Source organism: Diabrotica undecimpunctata, chromosome 8, assembly GCF_040954645.1.
Source record: "Diabrotica undecimpunctata isolate CICGRU chromosome 8, icDiaUnde3, whole genome shotgun sequence".
NCBI classification, from domain to species: domain Eukaryota; kingdom Metazoa; phylum Arthropoda; class Insecta; order Coleoptera; family Chrysomelidae; genus Diabrotica; species Diabrotica undecimpunctata.
In genome coordinates this window covers 38998075-39012355 of record NC_092810.1, presented here as the reverse complement: position 1 = coordinate 39012355, position 14281 = coordinate 38998075, and the positions used below count along the sequence as shown (strand labels likewise).

Sequence of the window (14281 nt, the reverse complement as noted above, 5' to 3'; positions counted from 1 at the left end):
AAGCTTTGTATTCTCCTTTTTTACGAACTTTCAAAAAAATCTTCACTCAGAACACTGCTTGAGCTTTTGTGGTGCAAAATTCCGCAGAACGAGGCCTTTAATGTGCGGTTTGAATGCAACTGACTTCAGATTCAGTGCGAATAATTATAGTATATTGTTCTGAAGCTATTTTCTTGTGGCATTTTAAATTAATTACTATTTAAATGGGAATAAGCCACAATTAAAGGTTAAAATACGTTTATTGACGTTTCAATTTCCACTTCGGAAATCGTTCTCAAAATACAAACTAATGTTTGTATTTTGAGAACGATTTCCGAAGTGGAAATTGAAACGTCAATAAACGTATTTTAACCTTTAATTGTGGCTTATTCCCATTTAAATAGTAATTAATTATAGTATGTTGGCGGTTTCTTAAGCCCCACTGTAGTCGGTGACGGAAAATTTCACTGACTTTTCGGTTTCCACTATCGGTCAGGTTCAGTCGCAGGTGCATTTTGACAGAAACCAAAACAAGCTTCGTATTCTCCTTTTTTAAGAACCTAACAAAAAAATCTTCTTCCAGTAAACCTTTTGAACTTGTGGTGCAAAATTCCGCAGAACGAGACCTTTAATGTGCGGTTTCCTCGAAGGCTTTGTCGGTAGCGACCGAATGCAACCGACTTAAGATTAAGTGCGAATAATTATACTGACTTTTCTGTTTCCGCTATCGGTTCAGTCGCAGCTACATTTCGAAGGAAACCAAGACAAGCTCTGTATTCTACTTTTTTAAGAAACTAAGAAAAAAATCTTCACCTCGAACACCTCTTGAACTTTAGTGGTGCAAAATTTCGCAGAACGAGGCCTTTAATGTGCGATTTCCTCGAAGGCTCCGTCGGTAGCGACCGAATGCAGCCGACTTAAGATTCAGTGGGAATAATTATAGTATGCTGGCGGTTTCTTAAGCTCCACTGTAGTCGGTGATGGTCAATTTTACCGACTTTTCGGTTTCAGCTATCGGTCACGTTCAGTCGCAAGTACATTTCGACGGAAACAAAGACAAGCTTTGTATTGCTATTTTTTAAGAATCTAACAAAAAAATCTTCACCCAAAACACCGCTTGAGATTGTGGTGCAAAATTGTGAAGTAGGAGCTCCTTAATATGCGGTGTCCTAGGGGGCTCCGTCGGCAGAAACCGAATGCAGCCAACTTTAGATTATGGTGGCCGTTTCTTTAGCTCCGCTGAAGTCTTTAACGGAAAATTCCAGACTTTTCGGTTTCATCTGTCTGTCACGTTCAGTCGCATGTACAGTTCGACGGAAACCGAATTGAGAATTCGGTTGTAAAAATCACCACAAAAAATGGATGCGTTTGCTTAAAATTGAAAAAAATGTATGTATACGTATATCATTCTATAAAAGATAAGACTGTTGTTAACAATCTTTTCTTAATCTTAAATACTCCCGAAATTTTCTGTAATCGGTATATAATCTAAATTCAGTTAATAACTTAAATATGCCTACCGCTTCTAGATTCAAATATAATTCCGTTATTTTATTCTTTTAATCTGAAATATTAAATAATCACTCTCTTCTTCATCTTCCTTTAATAATAATAGCGAACAGACTTTTCTCTTTGTATTATCCATTTCGACTGACAATTCAGTGGAGATCAGTGTTTTTAAGAAACCGTCTTCGAAACTGACGGCAATGGGAAAAACCGCTATGGATTCGTTTTCGCTTCGCTTCGGTTCGGCGCGATCCTAGGAAACCGGGATTGTGCACTTATATTGGCTGTACGTCGAAATCTTTATCTGTCAAAGAAACCTTTACACTCAGGAAACCGAAATGGAACCACCTTAAATACGTCATCACATTTGCGTTGATTTATCTTCTAGAAGATTTTGTTTACTAAGCTAGGAAGAGCATCTTACTTCCCTGGATGCATTGGTCTGGGTCCAATACGTCCCCGGTCCCATGGTCATTTTGTTTTCTTATCCTTTACAATGATGTGAGCGCAGAGGTTGCTTCTTCTGTTCTTTTCGCTGTAGCATTTGTGAGCTTAAGTCATTACTTCTTCTTTTGGTGCCTATCCTCTGTGGATGTTGGCAATCTCGTCCATACAACATTGTTGACAGCTGCTCTAAATAGATGTATGGTAGTCATTCTTGCCCACTGTCTGATGTTCTTCAACCACGATGTCCTTCTGCGCCCTTGAGATCTTTTGCCTTCTATCTTGCCTTGTAAAATTAGTTGAATTTTATGCCATTATGCTCTTATGCTCTTATATCCTCTGGTGTTTTTGTGTCCTTTAAGATTTTGTTAAATAGTTGTGACAGTTTACTTGCAAGTTCAGGGCCTCCATATTTTAAGAGTTCATTGGGTATACCATCTGTTCCAGGTGATTTTGTATTTTTTAGCTTCTTGATCTTTGCTTCTACCTCTTCGTCATTGATTGTAGCACTTATATCTGCTTCGTATTCGTTTATATTAAGCGTTTCTTTAGGATCATATAGCTCCTTAAAATGCTGTTGCCATGTCTCTATAGGTACTCCCTTGGTCTGCACGAACTCGTTAACTGGTTTTTTCCTGTTGCGAAGCATTTTCCATACTTTCTTTTTGGGCACCATGTAGGTCGTAGTCCATGTCGCTGGTGAATTTAGCCCAATGTTCTCTTTTGATTGTTTTTATTCTTGCGTTTACTTCGTTTCTTACTTGGACATATTCTGCGAGAGCTTCTTCCGATTGTGTGCTTTTATATCTCAGGTAGCATTTGCATTTTAATAAATGCGTAATAATAAAAATCAGTCAATAAATTTAAGGGAAAAATATAAAAGAGATTCTGCATACTTTCTAAACGAATTATACATATTTTGATGTGATAAGAATATATTTTCAATATTTAAAAACATACTATGTTATTTATATATTGAGTAAACAAAAGACCCAAATGTTGACATAATTTATAGAACGTCGTCGTGTGATGGCGAAATACCAGGTAACTTTGGGAAAACAGGGGAAACCGGCGAAAATCGTTCGCACAGAATAATATTGACCTAGTAGGTAGTGCTGTGAGTATGGTGTTTGTCTGAAAAAAATATTGGCTAGCATTTTGAACCGACTATCACGCTAATGGATTAACCAAGTTCACAGCTTTTTCAATCTAATTTCAACGACAGTTTTATTTTTTGACTTTGAATTTGCTTTTTACACGGTTAACAATGATTACACGGTTTCTTTTATACAAAAGCGTTTGAGCTTAAGTTTGAAGACGATTTAATTTAGAAAAAAAAACAGTTGAGGTAGATGTTTCCCAATTAAGTGGAGAAAGAATGTAAATTGTGACACAATTTGTGGATTAAGAAGAAGAGTAAGCGTTTGTTTTGTGTTAGACTACTATATTAGATATTCCAGATAATATTTAAACTTCCTCCTCCACCTCCTCCTTTTTTTATGTCTCTATATCCACAACCATAGACATATAAGACAAAATAGACTGACTGCTGCAATACAGACGCATTCTTCCAGTGCGACAGAGAAAACTGATGCAAAGCAGTCACTGCTTCTTCTTCTTTATGTTCCATCTGCTATCGAAGGTTAGAAGACGGAAGCGGCTGTTGACTGCCGCTCTAAATAGTTACTGCATTCAAACCATTCCCTCAAGTTCTTAAGCCACGACATTGTTCGTTTTCCCACATTTCCTCGAATTTTGCATAATAAGCTGCAATAATGAGCATCTTTGCCCTCTCATAACACGGCCTAAGTACTTAAGTTTTCTTTTAATAGTCAATATTATTTCAGCTTCATTTCCTATTCTTCTAGTTACTTCTGCATTTGACATTCTTTGAGTCAATGATATTCGTAGGATTCTTCTGTAACACCAAAATTCAAAGGCGACTAACTTACTTAGATGCACTTCGATAACAAAGAAATTTAGTTTAACGAATGATGCACGTGCTATTTCAATAAGTGTCTTAATTTCTTTGGTTTGGTCTACATTTGATGTTATCCATATTCCTAAGTATTTGTAGGTATCCACACTCTCAACTCTGACAGGAAACTCAACAGACGAGGAAGCTGAATCATTTTACGAGGATCTGACAACAGCAAGGAACCAAGAAAAATCACACTTCGTAATAATCACAGGAGATTTTAATGCCAAAATTGGAACAAAAGAAGAGGGCGACACACAATATATCGGTCGCTTTGGGCTGGACAACAGGAACGAAAGGGGTGAGATGTTGTACAACTACTTAAACAACGAAAATTTATTTTATCTCTTTCTTTAAAAAATCTAAACAACGTAAATGGACATGGATCAGCCCAGACAAGAAAACTAAGAACGAAATAGACTATATACTCTCCAATAACAAAAACATATGCACCGACGTGACACTACTAAACAAATTCTATACCGGAAGTGACCATAGATTGGTTAGAGCGAAAAAAGAAAAAAAAAATATTAAAATACAGACGAGAGTAGAACGAAACAAACGAAACAAACTTATTAAACGAGAATGATACCCAACCACCGATGTCCTATTTCAAAAACAAACGGAATACCAAAAAGAGCTAAGCACAAGACTAAAATCAGTAGAGACACTGAGACAAATGGATATAAACGGACTAGCCAATAAAATAAAAGTAACTGTAACAACATCGGTTAAGAAAATATGCTCAAACACGAAAACAGCCAAAACATCTAAACTTCAACCTAATACAATTAAATTACTAAAAGAAAGACGAAACAGAACAGATCGAACTTCGGAAAGCTTCAAAAGTTTAAACAAAAACGTGAAGAAAGAAATTAGGAACGATCATAGAAACTATACTAACAATCTAAAAAAAAATATAATACAAGATAACTGCAATATGAAAGTACTCAAAGCAAAAAACTCAAACGGCACAAGAAAAATCATAGAAATAAAAAATGAGAAAAACGTCACCGTCCGAGACAGAAAGTAAATAAGCGAGGCCATTGAAAAATTCTTCACTAAATTATACTCGGCAAATACACAACCACAACAACGACGTACTGAACGAACAATAATTAACACCGGCTCAGAAGAAATACCGGACATAACCGACTATGAAATAAGAATGGCCCTAAATCAACTAAAAACGAATAAATGTCCGGGAGAGGATAAAATTACAGTCGAAATGTTGAAAATTGGTGGAAGAAAAATAGAACAGGTATTAAATATTCTATTTAATAAAGTAATTGATGAAGGAAAGATTCCTCAAGAATTGTACAACTCCGAAGTCATTTTACTATTCAAGAAAGGAGACAAAGCAAATATCGAGAATTACCGACCAATATCCTTGCTCTCACATCTGTATAAATTACTAACTAAAATCATAACCAACCGCCTAACACATAAGCTCGATTTCTATCAACCTATCGAGCAGGCTGGATTCAGAAAACATTTTAGTACCATAGACCACTTGCACACCGTAAAAACAGTGATAGAAAAATGCACCGAGTATAATGTTCCAATTCATATGGCGTTCGTCGATTTCCATAAAGCATTCGATTCCATCGAATTATGGGCAGTGCTTGAATCTCTAGAAAATTCACGTATAGATTCAAGATACACTAACATAATTAAAAACATATATGAAAATGCCACCATGCAGATAAAGCTGGACGAAAGCACAAAAACTAATCCCATAAGACTACAACGGGGAGTAAGACAAGGAGACACCATTTTTCCCAAACTATTTACCCTTGCTCTAGAAGACATTTTTAAGAAACTAGAATGGAACAATAAGGGTATCAACGGCGACGGATCATACTTAAACCACTTGCGATTCGCAGATGACATAGTTTTAATATCCGATAATATCCAAGAACTAAATGATATGTTACAACAATTAAATGCAGTTTCAGGAGGGGTAGGCTTGAAAATGAACTACAGCAAAACAAAAATACTGAGCTGAGACCAGACAAATATAACAATACAAAATCATACCATAGAAAATGTTGAACATTATGTATATCTAGGTCATGTTATCAAACTAGGAAAACCAAATCAAGATGCTGAAATTAAAAGAACACAACTGGCATTGGGCGCTTTCGGCAAATTAGCATATATGTATCTTGAAAAACACCTCCATTCCTGTAAACTTAAAGAAAAAGGTGTATAACACATGCATACTACCAGTTTGTACTTACGGCTTGGAGACAGTAGCCCTTACCAAAAAATCTGCTAAAAAATTAGAAACAACGCAAAGAGCAATGGAACGAATCATGCTTGGAATATCACTAAGAGACAAGATTAGAAACACCGAGATAAGACGTAGAACGAAGATTAGGGATATTGTGGAAGAAATTACAAAAATGAAATGGCGCTGGGCAGGCCACGTAGCCCGATATAATGACAACAGGTGGACACGGAGAATTCTAGAATGAAGACCAAGGACGATAACAAGAAGCATGGGAAGACCTCAAAAAATATGGGTAGATGGCATAAGAACAGTGGCAGGCAAACAGTGGATTAGATTGGCGCAAGATAGAGAAAGATGAAAGCAATTGGGAGAGACCTACATTCAGGAGTGGATGGAAAATGCTTGACAAAGAAGAAAGAAGACACTCTCAATTACAGTATCCTCAACAATCAATTGGATGTTTTGCATCTGCTGATTTAGTCATGATCATTATTACTGTATCGTCTGCAAAACGCAAGTTATTCAAAACTTCTCCATTGACAGATATGCCTTCTATTGAATCTGAGAGCGCTTCTTTAAATACCGCTTCACTTTAGACATTGAAGACTGTTGGCGACGACACGCAACCCTGGCGGACTCTTCTCTGTATTTTGATATCTCGGGAGTTCTGTTTGTCAACTCTTACCTTGGCAGTTGCATTCCAATATAGATTAGATGTGATTTTCATATCACGAGTGTCAATATTTTTGCTTTTTAATATTTCTACAAGCTTTTTATGTTGAACCTTATGAAATGCCTTTTTGGGTACATGTCCTGATTTATATCCATTCATCTCTGGGCCAGTCCATTCAAGTCGAACAAAGCATCTCTTATGCCCATACCATTTCTAAAACCAAATTGTGTGTCACTAATTTCATATTCAAGAGTTGTGTATTGTTTTGAAAAATGTTTTAAATGGGTGACTCATTAAAGCTATTGTGCTGTAATCTGAGAAGGATATTGCACTTGACTTTTTGGGTATTGCCACAAAGGTCGATTGTAGCCATTGTCTGGGGTTTTGATGCCAGCCTGATATATTAGATTAAAGAGTTCAACCATTACATCAATAATATATTCATCAGTTTTAATAATTCCATGGGCACATCATCTGGTCCGATAGCTTTGCTCTCTTTTGTGTTTTTGATGGCATAGATGACTTCTTCTCGTAATATTGGTGGTCCGGTATCCTCTGTTGTTTCTAATGATAGTTCTTCTCTTTAATCATTAAATAGCTTTTGGGTGTAATTGGTCCAGTGACACAATCTTTCCTTCACATCAGTAATAATATCTCCTTTATAGGAGATATTACTGATATGACGGTTTAAGGATATTCGTTCTTGTGCTTTTCCTAGAACCTACTCATTTCTTTGATTTTTTTGTGTAAATTTAAGCTATCATACTTTTTATCCAGATCTTCTATTTCCTTGCACCTGTCGTAGAGCCACCTCTCTTTTGCTTCTCGAATTTTCTTTCTGATGTTTTTCTGAATTTCTTTGTATTTATTCAGGTCTTTTTCTTTATGTTTTCTTCGTTCTTCCATATTTTCCAATTTCTACTGTCATCCAAGGTTTTGTTTTTTCCCCAAGTGATTTGAGGCTTTCTTTTCCAAATGACACAAGAGCATGTTGAATTTTTCCAAATTTTTGATGAATAGAGTTTCTGCATTATCTTCTTTGACTTTCGTTAAGTTTTCGTTTATTTTAAATTTCGTTTCCGCATATGTGTTGTCTTCTTTGACCCGCCTTGTATCCATGATTTTCTTGGAGTTAGGATGCTTAGAATTCTTTAGTTTCACTCTTATCGACAAAACAACCGCATTGTGTCCTTTCCTGGATAAATTTTGGATGATATTATATAATTTTTATATCTTCTGTTGACGATAACCTATTCTGATAATCCGACAATCGATTTGATTTCTGACTAATTTGTTGTTATTGTCAGCTGGTGACCTCCATATGTATAATCTACGTTTAGGAAGTTTAAACAAGGCATTTGAAATTATTTCTCGTTAATACAGAAATCAACCAGTCCCTGCATCTCTATCTAATGGACCTTCTCATTGGTAATTTAGGTCACGTGCTCGATAAACCTGGCCAATTTGGTCTGAAAGGGACTGCTTTGCGTCAGTTTTTTTGTCGCACGGGCGCGACTCTATTGCAGCACTCAGTCTATTTAGGCCAGGAAATAAGTAAAAAAAGTCCTGTTTGTGACACTAAACCGGCCAGGCAAACGAGAGTTGTTTTGAGTATTATGGACCTCTGTAACAAAAACCTATAGGTATGTTTCCCGCAGTCGATTTTTTGGACTTAATTAATTATTAACAAATTAAGGTCAAAAAACGGTAAGTTTTCGCTTCTTTCGTCTATCAGCAAAAAATGAAGCATTTGAAACAAATTTGAGAGTGAGAAACTTAAGAAAGTTAAGAGTTGAGAGTGAATCATATAAAAACGTCCAAAATAGCGTTTTTTTTAAATCTTCCTATCGTTATTTGTTTCTTAGAAAGTTGCAAAATAAGTCAAAAAATTTGGTTTTTTATAAATGCTAATAACTTTTTTAAAAATAAACTTATAACCTTTATATTACATACAATGTTGGGTCTTGTGGTACTTAAAATATAGTCAAAATTTCAAGTCGATCGGTCAAATAGTTTAAAAGTTATTTAATTTATTATTATGTATTACCATGTATTAACTAGACACTGATGATGGAATACTTATTCCGAAAACGTTTTGTCAATTCAACATAGCCCAACTGGGTTTTTTAAATACCTTTTTATAAAGGATTTTATTCAAAATTTTTTTTTAATATATGGTATACAGCCAAATACAGGAACTTAGTTTCCTTGTGGATTTTATTTAATTTGTTTATCTCAAATTAAAAATTTTTTGCAACAATGTAAGTCAGAAAATTTTGCAGTAATAGTAATTATACGTGTAGCTTCTGAAAGAAGATTTATTCTATTATTATTATATTAATTAAACATTATTTAAAAAAAAATTGGAAAAAATAATTTTAAATATTGGTAAATAATTTTTCAAAATCATGTCGATTTTTTTGCTTATAAACAATTAGAATAACTGTGTTAGGCTTTCACGGCCTGTGTTAGGCTTTCAAGCGAAACATCGAGAACTAATCTCAGAAGACAGCGGCTTAACAGCCCGACCAAACAGTTTAACAAATTAGAATAACGTTTTAACCATTTCCTGCAAGAAAATGATTTTTTCATATTTAGAAAGCCGGTATTTTTTACAAATTTAAAAGAAAAAAAGTTGACCTTTGTAACGAAGTTAGTGCCTTTTTTTTAATTGATAGTAGCGTTGTTTATAACAATTAAGAGATCTTATTAGGGTCATCTGAAATAACATGCTTTAAAGGAGGAGGAGGGGGAAGGAGTTGTTAACTGTATCTTTGTATCTTGTTTATGGATTTCGACAGTTCTTGTTTTAATTTGTGTGTACTATTTGCATATATGTATTATTTAAATATTATTTAAATTGTTAACTAAACTAACTAATTTGTAAACAATTTTTTTAATGGTTAAAAAGTTATTCTTATTGTTTATAAGCAAATAATCGACATGTTTTATTTTGCAATATTTAAAATTCTTTTTCCTCATTTTTTTATATAATATTAATATAATAAATTTTCTTCTCTCAGAAGCTGCTCGTACAATTACTATAACTACACAATTCTCTGACTTATGTTTTTGCAAAAAAAATTTAGTTTATTTTTAAAAACGTTATTAAGATTTATAAAAAACCGAAATGTTTGACTCATTTTCTAAGCAACAGATAAGGATAGGAACATTCGAAAAACGCCATTGTAAAGGTTTTTATATGACTTATAAGTTTCTTACTCTAAAATTTGTTTCAATGTTTAATTTTTTGGTGATAGACGAAAAAAGCGAAAATTTGCTGTTTTTTGACCTTAATTTGTTAATAACTAATTAAGTCCAAAACTTAAGGTTCTTGCCCTAAGGAAGCCAAGAAACATATGGGTTCTTGTTATAGAGTTCCATACTACTCAAAACAACTGCCGTTTGCCTGGCCGGACAATTATCACGAAAAAAAGTTATTTCCCTGGGCTAATTTATAATATATGTCTATGTCCACAACCAAACTTAACATAACCTACCCCAACTTAACCTAACATATAACCTAACCTAACAAACCAATACATGTGTCCTTTTGAGTATAAAAGTAAGAAGGTTTTAAAAAGTAAGAAAGTAAGAAGTTAAATGGGTTTATTCTTTTATTTTGAATGCTTTTTTAACTACTATTAAATATGTAATAATTGCTCGATTTTTTTTTATTTCAAAATGACCACACAAATCCGATTAGTACTAAAACCGTATTCTTAAAACATACTGTACATGACGCACAGAAATATAAAAAATCTCGAAAAAAAAAGCGCTATAAGTAATCCTAGAATATTTTTCAAATTCTAATTCAGACGTGACACTAGTGGGTGATCGGATAAATGTTGCCAATTTTTTTTTCATGACTCATCCTTTGATGTGTGTTCGTGGTTAGGTGTACTTTTATTTTTTACTCCAATGGCGCATCTTTAACGCTTTGTTTACGACAAAAAAAACAGTATATATTAATATGTTTACCAGCCCACTGACCGAGCTGGGTGCGCTGATTGTACAAAGGACACACTTTCCCTGTATATATATGTAGTTAGTTATCACGTTCATGTCATGTAAAAAATAAAATTACACATGAGCCAAAGCTTTAAGTAAAAGAGGAAACTTTTTATTTCGCGATATCTGCTTGGAACGAATAACCATTTTATTAATAAAATACTGAATAAACCAAAAAATCGGCATTTGATAAAGTTTTCCGACGATATACATAATCAAAATCTAATATTTAATCAAACATTTATACACAGCAAGCTTTTAAATATCTACGCAAAAAATTATTGGACCACTATGTAAAAATTGCAGACGGGAGGAAAAATTTAATAATCTATCACAAAACCAACATATAAATCATGTAAAAAAAACGTTTAAGAGCATTTCTGCGAACAAATGGAATCCCCGCCGAGTATTTATGATGCCATTTTAAAGAACACGCGGAAAACCTAAAATTCCCGAAATTAAATTATGCCACAGGGCAAAAGCGCCTCTGAAAATTTAATAGAGTCAATTTTGTACTTAGAGTTTGCCACTTTCGTGCCGTTCTGTCGTAGCAACGATTTTAACTAGGATTTTTATGAAATGTATCTTCGTGGATGAAGACAGGCTGAAAAAGAGTTTAAGCTGAATAAAAAACGTGTACGTTTTTCACAAAATCAGTTTTATTTTTCATAAGGTTGCTTTTAATGATTAGTAACACAACATTAAACATTCCTAACCACAAATAAGATCTTACAGGTTTTTAAATAGAAAGATGACAGAAGTGTCTGTGGCTAATGTTTCAGCTAATGTGCTCGTTAGAGCGCGACAATATTTAAATGATGAAATTATAATTTCATTACATCCCCCTTCTCAGGGGAGAAAATATTCATGTTTTCAAAAGTTTAGTAATCGCTCCCATCTTCATCATCTTGTTCTTCGTCTTCAGGTGTTGATATTGGAATCAGCTTATACCATGCGGTCCAAATATATGTAATAAATTCATTCTTAGCGTTATTATGTACTATGTGAAAAAAACCTGAAACAGGTTGATTTTTATTCTTAAATTGACAATTTACAGTATGAAAATATTATACCCCTCCAGCACACCCTTTGAATTATAAGCACCTCCTCGAAAATTTTACATAACAAAGGGGGTCGTATGGCACCTTGTTAGAAAGGGATTTTAGTCCTCTATTCAGCAATATAAAGTTTAAGTTTGGGCCCAATCATAACTGAGAAAATTGATTTTTAAGATGTAAAATGTTGATAATGTCTCTATCACAAAACTTTAGGTTGAATGAAGATAATATTGTTACATAATATTTAGAATGTATTTTTCAATGGACTTTACAATTAAATTAAATGTTTAAAATAACCACCATTCACATCTAAAATAACACCATAAGAAGTAATCGAGAAGAGTCAAATCGGGGGATCTAGCCGGCCATTCGATCGTTCCACGTCTTCCAATCCACCTATTGGGAAAAACCTCGTTTAAATAATTTCTAACTATACGCGCAAAATGCGGTGGAGCTCCATCTTGTTGGTAGTAAATAGATCGATCTATCTCATTTGGATGATTAACATCAGGAAAAAATCTTCGTAATGTAGGCACTAAAAAGTTAATCAAAAATCTAGATAAACCTCACCATCAACTGTGCCCTCAAAAAAATAAGGACCAATAATTTTATTGTTAAAGATACCCAAATGTTAACTTTTTTAGGATATTGCGTGTCAGTCTCACACACCCAGTGAGGATTTTCTCTGCTCCAATATCTACAGTTCTGTTTGTTAACCGTTCCGTTTAAATGAAACGTCGATTCATCAGATAAAACTATTTTGTTTATGAACTGCAAATCTGCGTTCATTCTGTCCAACAGCATTTCACAGAATTCTTGCCTTCTATCAGGATTATCTTCATTTAACTCCGGAACCAACTGAACTTTGTAAGGGTGATATTTTCCTTTATGCAAAACTCTCAAAATAGATAATTTACTTACATCATTGACGGCGGCAAGTTCTCGAGTTGTCTTATGCGGATTTTCCTCAATCTCTAGAAGTACATCTTAACTTTTTTTCAGTAAATTTAACATTTCTACCTGGTTGTTCAATATTTGTTACATGTCCAGTATAACGAAACTTTTCAATTTGGCTAACTGTAATCAATTGTTTATTTGGCTTTTTGACTAATATTTTATTATCTTCAAAGTTTTGTCCCTAATGTTTAGCAGAACAGATACGAAAATACCTGATTATTTCTAAAGTATATTTTAATAGACCAGGCAATATAGCTGGTTTAAAAGTTAGGATAACGGAAGAAATTAACAAAATAACCTCCTAGGTCATACAAAATGTACGAGAATTCCAAAATCGCCTCGGTTATTGTCAAGAAGTGAATAATGGTGGTCAAGTTGAAGATTTAATTTAGTTGTAATAATCAATTTTCTCAGTTATGATTGCACAAACTTAAAAAACTTTATATTGCTGAACAGAGGACTAAAATCCCTTTCTAAGTTGTCCTTCAGTGGTTTTACACAATTATTTTGTATTACGTGATCCAAGATTTTATTGATTCAGCTGCAAACATGCGTTTTACAAATTTTGATCTTAAACCTTCACTTTTGATAGGTTTAAACACTTTTGCTAGATGTCTGATATGTTACTGATGTCTGATATGTTACTGGAATGATTTTGAAAAAATGAGTATGTTATCTATGCACCGTGAAATCTGCAAGTTTGTGTTTTCTTATTATGTTACACATTATTCTTTCGAATATTGCTGGATATGTTTTTAATCCAAATGGTAAACAAGTCCATTAAAAGTGTCCTTCCTGTGTGACAAATCCAATTTTGTGTCTGTCTGTAATGCGCATAGGGAGTGACTAAAAAGCAGAGTTTATGTCCAGTGTTGAGAAAAATTTGCAATTTCTTGGCTTCACCATTAAATACTCTATAAGTGGAAACGGTTGTGATTGGGGCACTTCAATTTTATTCAGGTATCTGGAATCAATGCACAATCTTGACTTTGTATTATAAATCAATATGTGCTTCATAATCCTTCACTGTTCCTACATCATATTTGTCTTTTGCAAAGACATATTTGTTTTCACATATTAATTCATTTATTATTGATTGTTGATCACAATCTAAATGGTCTATATGAATTTTAAAATTCGTCTCTTAAAAATTTTCGTCGAAATTTATTAAATGTTTATTTTTCATTTCATTTGAACTATTGATTTCATTTGTTTCCTTAGAATCAAATTTTATTTGCTGATTATTTGATTATGTCTTCTGTCTCTTTTTCTATATCAAAAATTTTACATGTAATTTTCCCATACCACTAGTTTTTTTTAATGCCATTAATAGTTTTTAAATTAGTATTGTTAGGATCAATTGATTTATTAATATTTATTTTTAATAACTTTGAATTTATTTGAATTATTGACAAATTTATTTGATCCTCTTTATTAGT

At 33.6% G+C, this 14281-nt stretch overlaps 1 protein-coding gene across 9 annotated transcripts in view; it reads left to right on the top strand.

Moving 5' to 3' along the window:
• The window catches only part of tmod (tropomodulin), a 351180-nt gene that overhangs the window by 267974 nt on the left and 68925 nt on the right, over positions 1–14281 (top strand). For 5 of the 9 annotated variants that reach the window (XR_011951596.1, XM_072540128.1, XM_072540126.1 and 2 more), the window contains exon 8: positions 2945–3034. The exons of the other annotated variants lie outside the window; for them this stretch is intronic. Coding sequence is in view for 4 of the 5 variants with exons in the window: in XM_072540128.1 (XP_072396229.1) it covers positions 2945–3024 (80 nt within the window). In the remaining variant the exon portion in view is untranslated. The remainder of the gene's footprint in view (positions 1–2944; positions 3035–14281) is intronic. 9 annotated transcript variants of the gene reach the window in all.